The sequence below is a fragment of the Manis javanica genome, chromosome 10 (assembly GCF_040802235.1).
Source record: "Manis javanica isolate MJ-LG chromosome 10, MJ_LKY, whole genome shotgun sequence".
NCBI lineage: Eukaryota > Metazoa > Chordata > Mammalia > Pholidota > Manidae > Manis > Manis javanica.
Genome location: NC_133165.1, coordinates 8,348,662 through 8,367,820, shown reverse-complemented (window position 1 = coordinate 8,367,820; position 19,159 = coordinate 8,348,662). Strand labels below are relative to the sequence as shown.

General features: G+C 50.4%; 1 protein-coding gene and 1 long non-coding RNA gene across 3 annotated transcripts in view; one reads left to right on the top strand and one right to left on the bottom strand.

Moving 5' to 3' along the window:
- TEKT5 (tektin 5) overlaps positions 1-590 on the top strand; it is a 48,772-nt gene extending 48,182 nt beyond the window's left edge. For both annotated transcript variants that reach the window (XM_017666834.3, XM_017666835.3), the window contains one exon: positions 198-590. In XM_017666834.3, the coding sequence (XP_017522323.3) occupies positions 198-414 (217 nt within the window). In that variant the 3' untranslated portion in view covers positions 415-590. The remainder of the gene's footprint in view (positions 1-197) is intronic.
- On the bottom strand, positions 330-9,473 carry LOC108401100 (uncharacterized). The gene is made up of 3 exons (XR_001854075.3): positions 9,207-9,473; positions 2,346-2,493; positions 330-482 (listed from the first exon to the last, which is right to left on the bottom strand). It is a non-coding gene; the product is annotated as an uncharacterized lncRNA (long non-coding RNA).
- Between the last annotated feature and the right edge of the window lie 9,686 nt (positions 9,474-19,159).

The window sequence follows — 19,159 nt, the reverse complement described above, 5'->3', positions numbered from 1 at the left end:
GTCCCGTCTGCCTCTTCCTCTGTGCTCATGACTCCCAGACACTCTGCCTCTCCTGCCTCCGTCCTCCCTGCCGGCTGAGCCTCATCTGTCTCACTCATGGCTGTCTCCCAGCCCCTGGCATGGTTCCTGGCACAGAGTAGGTGCATCTGCGTGGAGCAGCTCTGTGACCGGCACCTTGTCCTCTGCTCTCGTTCCAGGCTCATGAACGAGGTGTTCACTATCGACGACACCCTGCAGACCCTGAAGCTGAGGCTGCGGGAGAGCCGGGACATGCTGCAGCTGCTGGTGATGACCAAGTGCCGGCTGGAGCATGAGCTATCCATCAAGGCCAGCACCCTGTGCATCGACAAGGACAAGTGCATGGGCATGCGCAAGACCTTCCCCTGCACCCCGCGCCTGGTGGGCTACACCTGAGCTGCCGCCACAGGCCCTCAGCGCCCCGCTCCTCACCATTTCCTCTCGCTGCGTCAACGTGGAAAAGGCTGAAAAACAAAAGAGCGTGTTTTTTTTCTCCCTTTCCTCCTAACATGAAAAGAAAAAATATATACAAATATATTTTAAGAGCCAAAATAAATTTGCCTAAAGTAAGATTTCTTAGAGCTCATCCCTTACTGCAGAACCGGCCTTGGGGCAGATGCCAGGAGGAGACAGACTGATCCCTCGGGGACGCAGCATTGCAAGATTCTCAGCATCTCCGGCAGTGGAAAAGGCTGCATTTTTTAAAAACCTGCTTGTCTATTTCAGAGCACAGCATAGACCATGGCAGCCAAAGATTGGACACCGGAGCTGTGAGCCCAGAGCCCAGCTGCCACTTAGGAGCTGTGTGGTCTCAAGGGAGCTCCCAGCCTGACGTCCATCTATCAAATGAGGTCAGTCCAGGGTGGAGGTGACTGTCAGCTGTGTGGGCGCTGCAAAAAACTAGGGCTCGGAGTTGAAAGTCCTGGGTTTAAATCCCAGCTTTGCTGGGCAGGGTGTTTTAGAAATTGCTGTGAGAGAGAGAGGAGGTGGACGGTATCAGTCCTGTGGGTGGGGCAGGAGGAGGCAGGTAGGGTTTTGGGAAAGCTCTATAAAGAACTGACATGGCCTCCAAAGTAAAATGTAAGACTACCATGCCGCCTGGCAGTTCTCCTCCTCAGTGTATAAGTTAGGAACAATGAGAACATGCTCAAATACTTGTTCACAGCAGCACAAATCACAGTAGTCAATAGGTTTAAACACCCAAATGTCCATGTGTGGGTGAGTGGGACATGAGATGCGGTCTGTCCATGCCTTGGAACCGCATTCAGCCACAAAAAAGGCAGGAAGCCTGTTGCGACATGTATGACCCTTAAATGCATCATACCTAGTGTAAGAAGCCACACGCAAAATGATTGCATTTATATGAAATGTCCAGAACAGATAATTCTGTAAAAGAGCAGATGGATGGATGCCGGGGGTTGGGGAACGGGAGGTAACTGCTTTGTGGGTACCGGGTTCTGTTTTAGAGTGATACAAATGTTCTGGGATGAGATAGCAGTGGTTGCACAATATCATGAATGTGCTAAATGCCTCAGAATTGTCCACCTCAGGTGGTTCACTTTATGTGACACGAAATTCGCCTCAATTAAGAGAACAAGGAAGTACTACTGGAGGCGGATCTTGAAGGAGGAGGGGTTGAGACAGAAGACAGTGTGATTTCTGCTGAGAGGGACAGAAGGACAAAGGCAGGGAGTTAGAGTCCTGGGGGGGAATCCATTGGAGAGAGTTGTGAACCATCTAGAAGAGTCACTGAGGCCACATCATGAAGGACAAATAGTTTTGACTTTTTCCTGAGGTCAGTGTTCCCCAAGCTTCATCCTTCCCATCCGTGCTTCCTGAAGTTTAATGGGCGTGCACCCGGATCCCCTGGAGACCTTGCCACAAGGCAGACCCTGGGTCAGTGAGTCTGCAGTGGAGCCTGAGATTCTGAATTTCTAACAAGCTCCCAGATGACGCTGATGCTCCAGGGACCACACTTTGAGTAGCAAAAAAAAAAATCTTTAATTTCACTTTCAAGGCAGATTTAGAGTGTGACTGAAAACAGGAAACCTGCTTTGCCCAGTGTTGAACAAAACACAATATGGCTAACGATGTCTGGTTAGGTAATACTGTCTGCCCAGTATCATCGCGTCTGAAGTCTCCCTCCTTTTGTTCAGAAGGGAGATAAGCAAGTCTTCAAGAGGTGTTAAAGACTACAGAGCATCCAGTGGAGACCCTGTCCTGGACCTAAGTTTGCTTGAAAAAGGATAGAAAAGTCCCATTTTCCTGCAGTGAGTTTCAGTGCTGTTTGAGGCCTTGAACGCACTGCTCATAACAAGTCCACTTACAGGCAGTGAGGACCCCAGAGGATCTTCAAGAGCAAGTGGGAGACCAGGATGGGGCAGAGATGCCAGGCACGGGCAGCGGGTGTCTCGGGATGCTATGTCCTTGAGTGGGGTTGGAATCATTGTCCAAGGGACGTCCTGCTGTAAGTATCTGAAAGGCAAGTGGAAATGTCATGAGAGGCTGGCGAGGCTACGCTGGGGGATTTGGCAGATACCCGAAGCCTCAGAACAGATGGGCTTGTGCAGGAGGCTCGCTGGTGGGATGTCTGCTGGTGTGGGCATGGGACCAGCGGGGGTCAGAGAAGAAGACAGAGCCCAGAAGAAGCCATGTCAAGGGGATCACAGAAAGAGTGGCAAGAGCAGAGATGTTCAGATGAAGGTCTAAGGAAAGCCCTTTGGAAGCGGGCATCCTAAGTAGGCCATGGACCCGGATGCCCATGGCAGTACACTTGTGGAAAGCAAATTGGCAGTGTGGGTCATGAGCCTTAAAAATACCCACACCCTTCGACTTAGGTCTTCCTTAAGACTCTATTATTAGAAAACTAGCCCCAGTGCAGACCCAGAGGTATGAGCTAGTTACAGGAAACATCTGAACATTACGTCCAACCCCAGAGAGCAGCTAAGCAAAGTTAACCACTCATACAACCAAATCATGGAATATTAGGCAGCTACAAAGCGATGCTCACCAAATGCTTGAATGCTGAAGGAATGTGCTTGTCAGGCTAAAAGCACAGAGTTCAAAATTGCGATTAAACCTGTTCACAATTGTGTCAAAAGGGCACAGGAACAAAGATTGCATTGAAATGCACTGGAATGTTAACAGAGCCGTTGGTAAGCAACCACTGGCTTCTTATTTGTTGATATTATGAATTATCTACAGTGTACATGTGTTCCTTTATTAATTAGGAGGAAGTGTTTTTTTAAATAGACTTTCTTTTGCAATAGTTTTACATTTATAGAAACGTTGCAAAGATGACCCAGAGTCAACGCACCCTTCGCCCACCTTCCCCTGATGTTAACATCTTCTATAAGCATTTGTTATGGTACATTTGGCAAAACTAAGAAATTAACACCAATGCATCCCTATTAACTAAATTCCAGGATTATCTGTTTTTCCACTGTTTTATCATCTTTCTGTTCTAATACCCAACCCAGGGTTCCACATTGCATTTAGTTATTAGTCTCCTTTGTCTATGACCATTTCTCAGTCTTTCCTTATTTTTCCTGACGTTGACAGCTTGGAAGAGTACTTACTTGGGTTTGTAGGTATTTGTCAGATGTCCCTGAGTTTCGGTTTGTCCGATGTTTTCTCGTGGTTAGGCTGGGGTTACGGGTTTTGGGGAAACACTGAGGCGAAGCACCCTGTTCGGCCTCACATCATCAGGGCATTCACGACATCCACCTGGGTCCCTGGTGGCGCTGACCCGTCACTCGGTCAGGGTGGAGCCTGCCGGGTTTCTCCGCCCTACGCTTACGGCCTTTCCTCCGTACTCTGTTCTTTAGAAGTGGGTCAGTGAGTCTGTCCCACATATGAGGGCAGGGCTATTAAGCTCCATCTCTTGGACGGGGAATATTTACATATATTACTTGTAATTCTTCTCTAAGGAAAATATGTCCCTTCACCTTCGCTTATTCTCTCATGTATTTGTATCCGTATGTACTCATGAATATTTATTTTATACTTTGGATTGGTATCCAGTTCTGTCTTATTTATTGAGTTGCTCTAGTTGTTCCAGCTTTGGCTACTGGGAGCTTTTTCAAGTTGGTTCTGGTGTCCCTTGGACACCCATCCATCATCCTTTTGGTGTTTTTTGGTGCTTTTTGTTTGTTTGTTTGTTTGTTTTGCACATTGCCTTACTTCCAACCCTCTAAGATGCTCTTGCATTTTTTTTTTCTGCTCCAGGTGTAGAATCAGCCATTTTTCCAAGGAACCCTGGCTCCTTTTGTTGTAGAATAATATGTAGAAACCAGTGTCTGACTGATGGGTGTGCTCATTGTTAAGAATCCTTTCAACTTGTCTTAGTGTGATAAAGTCCCCCTAACATGAAATTTCCCATCTTAGCCATTTTCAAGTACACGGTTCCGTGGCATTAAGTACATTCATAAGGTTGTGCAGCCCTTGACACCATCCATCTCCAAGATTCTTTTCATCGTATAAAACAAAGTCTACATCCATTAAGCAATAAATCCCCCTTTCCCCAGCCCCTGACAACTCCCGTTCTTTACTGTCTCTGTATAACTTTGACTCCTCCACTTCATGTAAGTGGAGTCGTACGGTATTTGTCTTTCTGTGTATGACTGGCTTGTTTCACTCAGCATAGTGTCTTCAAGACTCCCCCGTGCGGTAGCACGTGTCAGAATTTCCTTCCTTGTTAAGGTGGAGGAATATTCCATTGTATGGATGGACCACATCTTGCATTCATTCCGCTGTTGATGGGCATATGGCTTGCTTCCACATTTTAGCTATTGTGAATAATGCTACAGTGAACATGGAGGTACAAATACCTCTTTGAGACCCTGCTTTCCATTCTTTGGGCATACATACCCAGAAGAGGAATTGCTGGACCATATGGTCATTCTATTAAAAAATTTTGAGGAACCACCATACTATTCTCACCAACAAGGGTTCCAATTTCTCCACATTGTTTTCAACATTTTGTTCTGTTCTAGGGGCACTAGCCATTCTGATGGGTGGGAGGTGGTATCTCACTGTAGTTTTGATTTGCATTTCCCTAATGACGAGTGATATTGGCTGTGTTCATAGTTAAATTTTTTAAGTAAGGAAATAAGAAAGACCATGGAGTTTGGTGCCCAGGAGGCTTTGCGTAAGCGCGATGTAGTGATTTTGGCAGAGGGTGGGGGCAGAAGGCAAGTGAGGGGAATGGAGATACCCTGAGATTTTAGCCGCCTCTGTACCCACAGTCCCTGTACACAGCGGGTGTCCCATTGCAACTGAACAAATAGTAAGTGGCCAATTACACACAAATGTACGTCTATGTCCATCATGGACTGGTGGGTTATTTCTGAGTTTTAGGAGGAAAAGAGTGTGCTTGCCTTTGAATGTGGGTAAGGTAAGCCTCCCAGCCTGCTTGCTGTTTACAGTAGGGACCAGCAATATGGGGCCCCGCTGTGGCTCTCAGAAGCTGGCATACTGACCACAGCCTCAGGGGGTATCTCTTCCCGCCCCCTGGCCCCCTCAGCCCAGGCAGGAAATCCTAGAGACAGCTCCAAGTGCTGGCTCCCTGCCAGGCCCAAGGACAAATCGGGAGGACTTGGAGGATCTCCCAGTTGACTTGCTGTCCAGCTGGCTCCAGGGGACACACTACTCCCCAAGCAGGGAGTGTGTGTGTGCGGAAGCATATGCTCACGCTTCTAGCCTTTTCCTGCCTCCATGGCCTACCCTAGCATTTTAGCATTTTTCAGAAGACCAGACTTGTGCTAGAAATGCAGCAGGCTTTGGAGACAAAGGGAGAAACTACAGGAAGGGAGATGGAGTTGAAAATGTAGGGGCTGACAAGGCTGATAGGCATGGACCTGAGTCTCTATTTGTGGGAAGCCTTCGAAACTGTCAACATTAAATAATAAATACTGCATCAAAACAAAATTTTTTTTTGACCAATCTTAAAGATAGGATTATCTGACTACCCTGTGCCCACATTCCTGAGAGCTGGTATACTGAGCTTGAAGCATTTGTTTTGCCACAGTCCCCACCACTCCCTATTGCCACACACTGGTCCTCCTTCACTCACATATGTTGCTTGCTCACCCTTTAGGTAGCTGATTTTGTCACTCCAACTTGTTGAGGCCCCTCCAAAAGACCCTTTGACCCAGCCTAGAAAATTGAGGCCTGGGAGTGAAGAGGTGAAGGGACTTCAAGTGGGGGGAGGCAGATTTGGAGTAGAGGCCAGGTCACTTGACTCCTGTTCAGATGACTTCCTGTGACACCATTTTCTCCCTATGTGAATTGTTCAGAATGTATTATTGTGCCCAATTATAAAAGTGACTATCCTTACAGTGCACTTCCCAGTTGGGATGCATTAAAAGAAGGCACATGGGGTGTCAGACATAAAGGCTGGTGCTGTTGGGGCACTAATTTATTTGGACACTATTCTATTTCCCAATTTTGTCTCACTAATTAAGCAAAACTGAGGCCAGGAAAAGTATAGCAAAACCTCTAGAGCAATGCTGGAGGAATGCCAAAGTCCTGGAGAGTTTTCATTTCCTGGTTTAACAAAGGTGATGCAGAAGGCCTTTTTTTGGTTTCAACTTTGAGGATTGCAAATGTTTCTTTATGACTGTGACACCCCCACCCCCAGGGCACTTACAGGGGCCACAAGGACACAAGAGCCTGAACATCGGACACAAGCGACATCAGTTAGGCAGGTGGAGGTCAGTGATCTTTCAGAGAAGATTGACTTTGACTTCTGAGACCTGAGTTGGGAAGGTTTCTGAACTTCAGTGAGCCTCAGTCTCCTCATCTGTGTAGTGGGCCCCTTCGTGAGGACCCCTAGGGAAGCCTTAGCACTATCAGGAGGGTCTTTGAGCCCATGTGAGCGTCAGGACATGCATAGAAAAAATACATAATACGTCTCAAGCCGTATCTACACTACTATTTAGATGTGTGTTGATACATTACTGAATTGATATTGGCCTGTTGATGCTAATCAATATTTCTTGACAAGTCCTGAACACAAGGCTCGTGTGTGTGGGGAAGGGAGCCTCTTAATGTTTAAAAGGGGCATTGGTATAATATGGTTAAAAGCAGCGCTTCCACATTGAATCTGGGCTCTCATTTGGACTCCAACTCCCACCCCCCCAGCTGTGTTGCTCTCAGGAGAGCCATGTCACCACTCTGAGCTTCAGTTTGTCATCCATACAATGGGCCCAATAACACTGTCGTTGTTACCCGGATGCCCTTTTGCAGGGTGATTGTTAAGACTGACTCTGCATATAAAGGATATTCAGTAGTAGTTTAAAAATAACATCCCACATTATTGAGTACTTGCTCTGTGCTAGGCAGTTTTTTAAAATTACTAACTCACTTAATCATCACTCAGCCTTGGAACATGGGTTCTATTTATCATGTTGTTTTATGGAAGTGGACACTGAGGCACAGAGAGGCTAAGAAACTTGCCCATAGTCACACAGTGCATAAATGGCCGAGGCGGGACTCAGGCTCCACTGCATCACTACAGGGTCTGACCCACTGGCCACAGGCTGGAATCCAGGAGGATTCTTGCAAGGCCACCATCAAAGGCCAGCCCTGTGGGGTGGTCTAAAGGACAGAGGACCCCACAGCCTTGCTCACAGAGCAGCTGCCCTGGGGGAGCATCCTTTCTCCATTCTCTGCTGACAGACAGCAATGATCAGCTGTCACAATCCTTGGAGCTGACGTACTTCTGGGCCCTTAGCTCAGCGGATCGCACACTCATCCTTGAGGCCCTGCTGCGCCTGCTCCCACTTTTCAGATGAGGTGGAGCACAGAGAGGCTAGGTGGCTTGCTCACAGCGACACAGCTAGGGCGGGCTGGCGCTGGCCCCAGGTGGCTCCCCACTGGGGCTCCCCGGACCCCACACATAGCCCAGCCAGCACCAGGCAGCAAGGGCTGGGAGGGGAGCGGCCACAGTTTTTGCCTTGCCCGGAAACGTGTGTGTATCGCCATCACACCAAGTCCTAGCCGTTTGCTCCCATGGTCCGGAGACACTCCTGACAAGTGTCCCCTCATGAGGTGGGGGGAAGGGCAGGAGCGGCAAGCAGGCTCCAAGCATACAGAGTTCCTGAGGAGCTGTGTGGAGCCCTTCCTCTCCCGAGAACACACACAACAACTCAGCCTAAGTCTCTGTATTGGGCTGGGGGCTCGGCATTGAGCCTCCGGCTGCACCGTCTCCCCCTGTGACCCCAGATGGGCTGGGCGGGAGACACTCTGTGTCCCAGAGCAGCCGCTCTGCCCTCCCCCACCCAGCTATGCTGCTCGGGATTCCTGGCGCTCCTGGTCCTCTGGGGGCGGGCGTGGTGTGGGCACCGTGCAGAACAGAGCCCAGCAGGGCCTGAGGGGGGCGGCTGGGAGGCTGCTGGCCTTGCCCCAGCCCTGACAGCAGGGGGGTGTCCCAGGAGCAGGAATCCTTTGCTGCTCACAGCTCAGCCCCCCGCTGTTGGGGGTCCCAGAAGATGGGGACCACAGCTGAAGACGTGAGTTGGAGGACTGGCCTCCCCCAGGGGCATGTGGCCTCCTGTCCCAATAAGGGGTCAGCCCGAAGGGGAGCTGAGAGGCCGGCCAGGGAACCCTCACACTCCAGCAGGGCAGGGTCATAAGGAGGTACACCGCTCAGGTCCGCCCACTTTTTAAGGTCTGGGCTGGAGGGTGGGGGTAGGCCTCCTTGGGAGGAGATGAAATGTGCCAGGACCAGACAAAGGTGATGGTCACACGGCACTGTAAATGCACTAAACACCATTGAATCGTGCACCTTGAAATGTTGAATTTTCTGTTATGGGAATTTCACCATGGCTGGTGCAGGCCACCCCATTCCCTCCTTTCCACCCCGTTCTCCTACATAGTAGGTATCTGTGTGGATTTGGGAACATTTCCATATGACACCAGAAAACATTGGATTAAAAAATGGAAAAAATATCTTGAAAACTTAGATAATAAATTGACACACAACTGTATAGAGGCCCTTGGGCTCAGGGGCCTGCCAGTACAGGGCCCACATATGTAGGGACTGGGGGGTGCCCTTATATTTTGCTCCTTGTCTGCCTGACCTGGTTCCGGCCCTGCCCCCAGTCACCTCCCAAGGGGCTTGTCTCCTGTGACCCCTTTCACAGGGCCTGCTAACTGGTCTGGGTTGTCAGGCCGGTCCTGCTTACCTAGCAGCAGTTAGCCACCCCATGGCCTCAGCGACTCCCTGCCAGGGGCGGAGGGGACGGTTCCAGAGGCCTTGCCAGCAGAGGACTCCCTGGTCCACACACAGATGCAGCAAACAACAGCGAGCTTGGTGGCAGGGTCCTCACTGCTGCCGCTGGACCAGGATGGAGAGTCTGAGGCCCCCGAGGTGAGCTGGGGGGAGCGGGGGCTGGGCATGATGGAGGGAGCAAATTGCCCTGGGAATGGAAGGATGCCGAGAGTGCTGCTGTACCTCCACCCCGCCGCCCATCCTGGATTCTCACAGTAGACTTGGCTTTTCCCAGAAAGGGTCCCAGGGAGCGGTCCGGTCAGTCCCAGGATGGGGCATTCCTGCTCCTCCCTCCACCTTGCTTGGATTCCAGGGACCGCTCCAGGAGCTTTAAATCTAGACAGAGGAGATTAAGATTCTGAGCCGGTGGGTGGCAGCGTCCCTGGGTTAATGGGGCAGTAAGGCGGGGAGATCACAGATCAAGAATTATGCCAGCAGGTTGGCCACGCCCCTCATGTATGCAAATAAGACCCACTCTGTAGCCACGCCCCCCAAGCGGACTTGGGGCACCAGGCTGGTCAGTGCCAGTGGCGCTTGATAGCCCCCCCCACCGGGAACTGCTGACTTTCCTACCAGCCTCTGCCACTGAGGAAGGGCTGAGGGCCCCCTGCTCCCCAGGGTGCGTCCAGTCAGGTGCCGAGAAGAGGTGGAGAGTCCCTTGAGGGGCTGAATGTCTGCTGTGTTCCCTTTGCCTGTCTGTCAGCATCTTGGCAGATGACCCTGGGGGGCAGAGGGGTGGGTGGAATGTGTGGGGGGTGTGTCCTGGCACTGCCTTCTGAGGGGTAAGGGACCCTGGCAGTGGGACTGGGAAGCAGACTCCCTCCCTCGGGAGATGCCCACCGCCTGCTGGGCCTGAGGGCGTGCAGAGGTGGGCCCAGCAGTGCAAGCGGAAACCAAGTCAGGAGCTTCCTGTCTGCACGGTGGGCCCCAGGCTACCTGGGGTCCCCCTCCTCCCTCTGCCAGGGGCCCACAGAAAGAGGGAACTGAGAGAGAAGTCCGATTCTGCTGGATTCTGGCCCCGGGCGTCGGAGGCTCTGTGTACGTATCCGCTGAATGACGCACCTTCCCAAAACACCGATCACGCCAGTGCCTCTCCCACACAACCCTTCCAGGGCTCCCCAGTGCTCCTACGGCACCCCCACCCTGGCCTCAACTCTGATCCTTCTCTCCAGCTTCCCCTCTACCTGAGCTCCAGCCACACTGGGTTTCCACTTCCACAGGGCCCTTTGCATGTGCTGGTCCCTCTGTAGGCACACCTGTCCCTCCCTTCGTCACCCAGCTAACAGCCTTGTGCTTTAGCTCCCAGCCAGCTCCCCATGAAAGCTGTTCCCCATCTCTCTGACAGAGCCTCTTGGTCCCCCCCTTCCTGGTGTGTAGCTCTGTTTGTAATTCCTCTTCTTTGAAACAATGTTTCCAAACCCCATCTTTAAGAATCATGTGAAATACTTTTTAAGAAATGTAGAGTCCTGGGCCCTTCCCCAGCCCAAGAGTCGGAAACTCCAGGAGAGGGGGCCCCGGGCACTGTTTAGCAAGCCCCTCGGGTGATTCTCATCATCACCGCGGTGGCCGGCTGGGAAATGTGTTCACCTGACGGGAGGTGGGTGCCGTCCTTGTCTGTATTCATGCAGTTCTACCTCCAGCATGGCGTCTGGCATGGATGGGGCACAAGAAATATCTGTTAAATAAATGGATGACTGTAGAATGAATGGAACTAACTCCCATGACCAACTTCAGTTCATTGCCGAGTGTTTCTCTTACCCTGACTGTGCGAGATGAGTGCCCTTGGAGCCTCCCAAGATGGACTGGTGGGTCCCCGGGAACTGGCGCTGAGCGAGAGCAAACCAGGTATTAAAACAACCCAAGCTGGGGCCTGAGATAGAGGCAAGTTCGGGAAGGGGGCCCTGCCTCGGAGCCTGCGTGAAGGACGGCAGCCTCCTGGAGACCCAGGTAAGTTAGCCAAGCCCACCCCCTCCTCAGGGAGGCCGAGGAGTTGTCCACACGTGGGGAGCTGCGGGCCCAGGTCAGGACAACAGCAATACTAGTAACAGATGCGTGCCTCGGGGCCCCTGCTCTGGGATGGCACGAGTTAGCTCGCACAGTCCAGAGGCTGCTGGGCAGAAGCTCTACTTGCACCGGTTTCCTCTTCCTTCTCTCCGCCCCAACTCCTGCCAAGTGTGGAGCTCCCAACTGAAGCCGCTGTGTCCCGCCTTCCCTCCTGCTTTCTCCTGGACCAAACAGCCCTGCTGTCCCTGCCGGTCTCTCCATGCAAGCCTGTGAGCTTCTCCTACTCTGTTCTTGATTTGAGGGGTCAGACAGAAGCACCCCTCACCCCCCAGCTCCAGACGCCAAAGGGGAGGAGGAGGGATCAGGGTCCCGCAGAGGGAGCCAGCCCCGCCCCAGCTCTTCTCCCTGCTGCCGGCACCCCCCGGAGGCTGCTGCTCACACTTCAGGATTTCGAGCTTGGCGGCATGCCTGCCAGATTCATTTCTGTGGGGGCAGAGAATGGAAAGGGGGGAGCAGTGAGAGGCTTTCTCGTTGCCCTGCGGAGGCTGGGGTGGGTGGTATCTTTGAGTAAACCCCAGCTGGCCCACACTCTGGTCTGCCCGTGTCCCTCCCCATTGACAAGATACACAAAAGAGGGTGGAAGGCAGTAGGTTTTTGGGGGATCACCCTGTAGTCACTGGGTTACTATCAGGCCTCGCCCCTCTAGAGGCAGAAGGGGTGTGTTTCAGAGCTGGGTGGGCCGCTAGGCCACTGGACACTTAAAGCTTGTTTGCCTGACGCCCACACTCGCTGGGAATCGCCTGCAGGCTGGGTACCCTGGGCAGCCACTTATGCCAGGGCCTGGGCCAGTGAGCTCCCTCCCTGCTTCCCTGCCTTCATCCTGACATCCCCCCCAAGGGCAGGGGGCTCCAGGTGGTGATGGGGCAGGGAGGAGCCAGAGTGAGCCTGAACCCCTGGACTTTTGCCAGGCTGGTAAATGGAGCTCCCTAGAAGTGCAAAGCTCTGAAGTCTGCTAGCCCCACCCCCCTGGAGGGGATGGGGGGCTGTGCATTGCCAACCAGGTGACTTGAGGGTAGAGAGTGGGTGGGAGAGTATGTGGACAGCAGGGACTTGCTGCAGCCCCGGGCTCCTGGAGTAGGCGTCCCCCTGAAATCAAGACTTCTCACCCCATGCCTGCCTGAGGCTCCCAGAAACAATGTTAGCTCCACTCTTCCCCTCTCCAGACCTGGTCCCCAAGCTCTGGTGGGTCCATGACATCCTGGGTCTGGGACTTCGACAGGAAGCAGGCAGCACAGTATTTCTTTTTTTATTTTTATTTTTTAAATTTTGTTATCATTAATTTACAATTACATGAAGAACATTATGTTTACTAGGCTTTCCCCTACCCCAAGTCCCCCCCACAAACCCCATTACAGTCACTGTCCATCAGCGTAGTAAGATGTTGTAGAATCACTACTTGTCTGTGTTACACAGCCCTCCCCTTTCCCCCAACCCCACATTATACAAGCTAATCATAATACCCCCTTTCTTCTTCCCCACCCTTATCCCTCCCTACCCTCCCATTCTCCCCAGTCTCTTTCCCTTTGGTAACTGTTAGTCCATTCTTGGGTTCTGTGATTCTGCTGCTGTTTTGTTCCTTCAGTTTTTCTTTTGTTCTTATACTCCACAGATGAGTGAAATCATTTGGTATTTGTCTTTCTTCGCTTGGCTTATTTCACTGAGCATAATACCCTCTAACTCCATCCATGTTGTTGCAAATTATAGGATTTGTTTTCTTATGGCTGAATAATATTCCATTGTGTATATGTACCACATCTTCTTTATCCATTCATCTACTGATGGACACTTAGGTTGCATCCATTTCTTGGCTATTGTAAACAGTGCAGCAATAAACATAGGGGTGCATCTGTCTTTTTCAAACTGGGCTGCTGCATCCTTAGGGTAAATTCCTAGAAGTGGAATTCCTGGGTCAAATGGTAAGTCTATTTTGAGCATTTTGAGGAACCTCCATACTGCTTTCCACAATGGTTGAACTAATTTACATTCCCACCAGCAGTGTAGGAGGGTCCCCCTTTCTCCACAACCTCGCCAACATTTGTTGTTGTTCGTCTTTTGGATGGCAGCCATCCTTACTGAGCAAAGTAGTTCTTTAGCAAGGAGTGCGTCTAGGCTGGCATTCCGTGGCCCAGAGGCATGTGTTCACAGGCAGGAGGTCACGGTGTTCCTGACCTGGGTTGGGTGCAGCAGGCTGGGCCAGGGGAAGGGGAAGGGTGGCTGGTCAGCATCCTATATTCTGACTCTGCCCCGTGATCTGTGCGGTCACTCTGGGCCTTGCACTTCATTCAGAGCTCTGCCAGCTTTGAGATCCTAGTAATTTTGAACAAGGGGCTCTGCATTTTCATTTTTGACTGGACCCTGAAAACTATAGCTGATTCTGGTCTTAAAACTCTAGGAAAAAGTGGATGACTCTAGGGTTTCTATTTAGGGGATGCTTCTAAGTGAAAACTGGGATGGAAGACAAAGCTGGACAACATGTCCTGGAGCTGTGCTTCTGTGACGATCATCACAATAGTAATAATAATAATAATAATAATAATAAACAGCATAGCATAGCCTTACAATGCTAAGTGCCAGTCAACATTCTAAATACTATATATGTATTTAGGCATAAATATTAGAATTAGATATAAATACTTCATATGTATTTATATATATATCATAGTATCAACATACTAAATACTTTATGTATTTATCATTAGCTGTTTCATCCTCACACCTTTGTCTGATCAGAACTATTCCTATCCCCATTTTACAGAAGGAAAAACTGAGGCCAAGGGAGGTAAAAGAAGGGGCCCAGCTAATCATAGGCAGGTTGGCTCCATAGCTGCCCCTCCCGCACTTCTGCTAGATCTCCCATTTGTTTATATTTACAGTGAGTTTCTTGTCGGCACCGCATGCTTGGGTCTTGCGTTTTTTTATCCACTCTGACAGTCTCTGTTTCCTGTTTGGTGTATTTAGACCATTTGCGCTTAATAGAATGACGTAGTTGGATTAATATCTCCCATCTTTGCAGTGGTGTGTATTCAGTGCACTTGCTCTTCCTGCAAAAAAATTTCCCCTTTTCCTGTCTCCCCGTTTTTAGTGGTTCTATATAAGATACCACTTCCCCCTCTCTTTATCAACGATGCTGCTTTTTAAAGTTTTTAGCAGTGTGCCCTATACATTTACAACTAATCTAAGTCCACTTTCAAAAAGCCCTGTCCTGCTTCAAAGAGTCACCCTAATTTCTGCCCCGCTCCCTTGAAGTACAGCTGCCGTTAGGGCCACTTACCACCTGCTGCAGTCACCCAACGGTGACTGTTACCATTGCTGTTATCAGTCATTTATTGCAGCTATTCATTTCTTGAAGCCCCACAAGGACCTTATGAGGTGGGGCTGTCCTCAGTCTCATCTTACAGTTTACAAAGGCACAGAGCATTTAACAAGCTGCCTGGGTCCCAGCCAGCGAGCGGCAGAGCTGAGCTTTGAACCCCTGCGTCCTTACGCTGCGTGGGAAACACCCTGCTTTGTTTGGTTGATGATTCCATGTCACCCAATGAAGCAGTTTTCTAGAGATACTTTCATTCTCATCTTCTTTGGTATTTTCATTTACTACCATTCTAGTCAGTGTATTACTATTATGGGGGGCCTTGGGGGGCCTGATGGAGACGGGGAGCTACCGGAAGAGAATCTGGTTCTGGCCTCATCCTCTGACTCCTCCCGGGTCACACCGGCTCCCCTGCAGGCTTAGAGAGGGAGGGAGGAGGGGCTTGCTGGCCCGCCTTGCAGCGTGTGGTGTGGAGATGGGCATTCGATGGCTTCAGCTCGCCCGGGTCAGTGCTGGCTGGTCTTGCGAAACCTCTCTGCGGAGCAGCCTGACCTCCTGGCTCTCAGGCTGTTCCCTGGTGGCTCAGGGGTTGCCTTTGCAGGGAGGCCAGAAGAGGCCTTCTGGGGACCCTCCCTGTGGGACTCCACTTCCTGCGCCAGCCCAGACAGCACCAGCCTCAGGGGCGGGCAGGAAGGAGCCCCTTGCTGTTTGTAAACAGCAGCCCCGCCCTGCTGGCATCCTCCCTTGCTCTGCCTTCCCCCAGTCCGGCTCTCTTTGGCAGAGGCAGGAAGCTGGCCAGGGGTGCTGGGGACAGGAGTGGGCAGGGCAGTCCCCTTCAGCCTCCCAGGGCTGCTCTTCCAGGCCAGCGGGGATCCCCCTGCAAGGGTATCTGGAATCAGATCTGAATTCCTGGGGCAGACACAACCCTAGCCTGATCTTTGAGGGGGAAGCCAGGCTAGAACAGAAGGGACCTGAGGTCTACCCCCCAAATGCCTATGGACCTGTGGGACACCCAGTGACAGGCCTGGAAGGTGTCACTGTGGTAGGTGACATCTTTTTGTCTGACTTGCATCCATCCTCCCTTCTGTTTCCAGCCTCTCAATTTCCTTTTGGGGAACCACCCTCCCCACTTTCTCAAGTGACCTTTCCCCTCTGCTCTAGAAGGAGACAGATAGCCCACACCTGGCTGGTCCGCGTACTCCATCCCCAGCTGCCATGCTGGTCTATGCTGCCCACTGAGAGTGAGCCCTGGGACTTTTGCTGGGACCAGTAGGGAAGACCTCTCTTGATGAGCTTCTTGAACAGCCGCCAAGTTAAATTTGGAGTTGGTGGTGGCTGACTTGCCTACCAGCAGGGAAAATAGAGCCTAAAGATGATTTTTCAAATGGCATTTCCAATTAGTAGGGGAAACAATGAATTATTTACTAAATGGGACAGTTGGCTCCACCTGTAGGAGAAAATTAAGTCCATCCTCATATCACAAACAGAAGTAGATTCCAATTGGGTGAAAGAAAAACGGATTAAAAAGCGAATGTAGTGGGAGAAAATGAAAGATAAAACTTTTTCATAAATTTGAGAGTGGGCAAGATCTTCCCGAAGCACGGCATGAAATCCCCAGAGGAAACTATTTGCAGGTTGGCTGCATAAAAACCAAAACCTGTAGAGCCAAAGATACCACAGAAAATATCGAAAGGCTGACCAGGACATTAGCAGCTGCAGGTGGATGTTAAGACCCCTAATTACAAAGAGGTCTGACAATCGGTGGGGCAAAAGAAGAGACCAATCAAGCCAAAATTGGGCAAAAGACGTGAACAAGTAAATCACAGAATAGTCAGTGGATAGTTGTTCACTCCGAGATATACTGATCTAAGGAGCACCTCAGGGAATGATGAAATGATGTCATGGGTGAACTGTTAGAGGAGTGGAGAATATTTAGCCAGGAGAACTAGGTTAGAGCAGTACTGCCCAATAAAACAATGCCAGCTGCATGTGACATCGTAAGGTGTCAAATAGCCACTTTAAGAAAATCCAAAAAAAAGGTGAAATTAATTTTAATAACATTTTACTTAACCAAAATAGTGTCATTTCAACATGTAATCAACATTAAAAACTATTGTTTTTTAGTACTAAATATTGGAAATCTGGTATGTTTTTTACACTCAAAGACACACCTTGATTCGGGCCAGCCACATTCCAAGTGCTTGATCATCATTAATGGTTGGGCAGCCACCATATTGGGCAGCACAGCGGAGAAGCTGAGAGAATGGGTCACAGACCTGGGGCCACATCCTGGCTTTCTCACTTGCTAGCTGTGTGACCTTTCTGCTTTTCCATGTCTTCATTGGAAAAGTGGCACTCTCCGGCGGAGTGGATTTAAACGTAATCTGCACAAGGCATTCAGCTCACTGGCTGGCACAGAGTCAAAAGCGTAAGTCATTTATTTATAGTTGCTAATTATTATCAGATAGGTTTCTAAGTGCAGTAGACAAAGACCAACATGTAAAAGTGGCAGGGTGTTAGATTTTAATTCGGCTTAAGAAAAAATAACCCATAATTAGGAGCTGCACTGCCCAGTGCTTTAGCAGCCAGCGCCACATGTCCACCGGGCTCTGCAATAGCTGGTCCAATGGACAAAATGCAGAAGCATAAAATACACACCAGATTTCCAAGATTCAGTGCAAAACGGGATGTAAAACCTCTTACTAGATGTTTAAATGTTGAAGAACAGGCTCATATGATCACATTTTAGATATACTGGGTTAAAGAAAATTATTATTAAATCAACTTATTTCCCTTTACTCTTTAAAGTAACAATGTGCTTACACTGTATTTGGGTTGCCCTGACTCAGAACTCTGCTCGATGGGATAGAAAGGTTTGGCAGCAGGGAGTTCCCCATCCGGAGAGTGCTTCAAGCTGGGGACGGATGATGGGGAAGTAGGGACAGCGCATGACAACTTCGGAGTTAGCGGCCTGTGGCTCTCTTTGGCCGACTCCTAGCCACAGAGGGGCCTCTGGGGCCACCACTCAGTGAGCAGCTGGCAGGCAGCTGACCGCCTGCCTAGAGGTGGCTTAGAAAGCAGTGCTCACTCCCACACAGTGGGGCTCAGCTCTTCCAAACGGGAGTGCAGTGTGACACCCTGCTGGCTCAGGGTCTAGTGTCTGGCCGGAGAAAGAACTGGGCCCTGCCTGTTTCCAGGTGTCCTTGTGGCTGAGACCAGCTGGAGGTCCTCTCCATGAGGTCTGCATTCCCTCCCCGGCCCCACTGCTTTCTGCTCAACCTCAGATCCAGGCAAAGCTCCGATGTGAGGGAAGCACTTGGCTGCCTGGACGCCTAGAGAAGCACTTGGAGTAAGTATCTTAGCAGATGCAAAACCAGGAACAGCTGCTCCCCCCTCAATTCCCCCCACCATACCAGTGGCCAGACAGCCTCCTCCTTGCAGCCTGTGTTTCACAGAGGAAAGGTCACCCCTGTACCCTTGAGTGGGCTTGCCTGACGTAAGCCGGGCAGCCAAGAACCGGTGTGAATTTTGCTTAATATTCAAACTCACAACCAGCAGAAGGGTGTGGCAGGCTCTGAGCGGGAGGCCCTGCTCCAGCCCTGGGGCTCTCCTGTTACCATGAGACCTTAGGAAAACCCTTCCCTCTGGGCTCACTTTCCTCATTCATCAAATAAGGGATGGGGACACAAAGAGGTCTTCCTAAATTCGGGGATCGTGTGATCCATCAGCATCTGCTCCCACAACTCCATCTGTGGCATCCTCTCAGGTCTCATTGCTAAGTCTTGTCTATCCCAACTGGACAACAATGTCAGTGGCAATAGTAATAAAGGGCACCATTTGTCAGTTTCTGTTCTGCTTTATGTGCATTTAACTTAATCAGTCCTCCCAACTCTTCATGAAGTAGAGACCATTGGTATCTCTGTTCTATGAAAGCAGAAAAGGAGAACTGTTAAGTCCCTTGCCTGAGTCTGGTAGGGCTTCTGTAACAAAGCACCACAGCTTGGGTAACTTCAACAACAAATTCTGGAGGCTTGAGGGCCAAGGTCAAGGTGTTGGCAGGGTTGGCTCTTCGGAGGCCTCTCTCCTGGGCTTGTGGACGGCCGTCTTCTCCCTGTGGCTTCACATAGTTTTCCCTGTGCATGAGGCTACATTCTGATTTTCTCATCTCATAAGGATGCCGGTTGCATTTGAACTAGGGCCCACACATATGACCGAATTTTAATTTAATCACCTCTTTGAAGACCCTGTCTCCAAATACAGTCACATTCTGAGATACTGGGGGTTATGACTCCAGCATATGAATTTGGGGTACCACAATTCAACTCATCACACCCCTCAAAGACAGGGAGGACTTATTTCCCCTGTACCTTTCAGAGGCCTAGCCTCTATCAGAAATCCTCAGATAATCTTTGTTTGAAATTAATGTTGGGAGGGAAACGGACAGAGGAGACCTGGAGATAGGGGATGGAAAGTGACCTGTCAGGGTTCTCCACCCT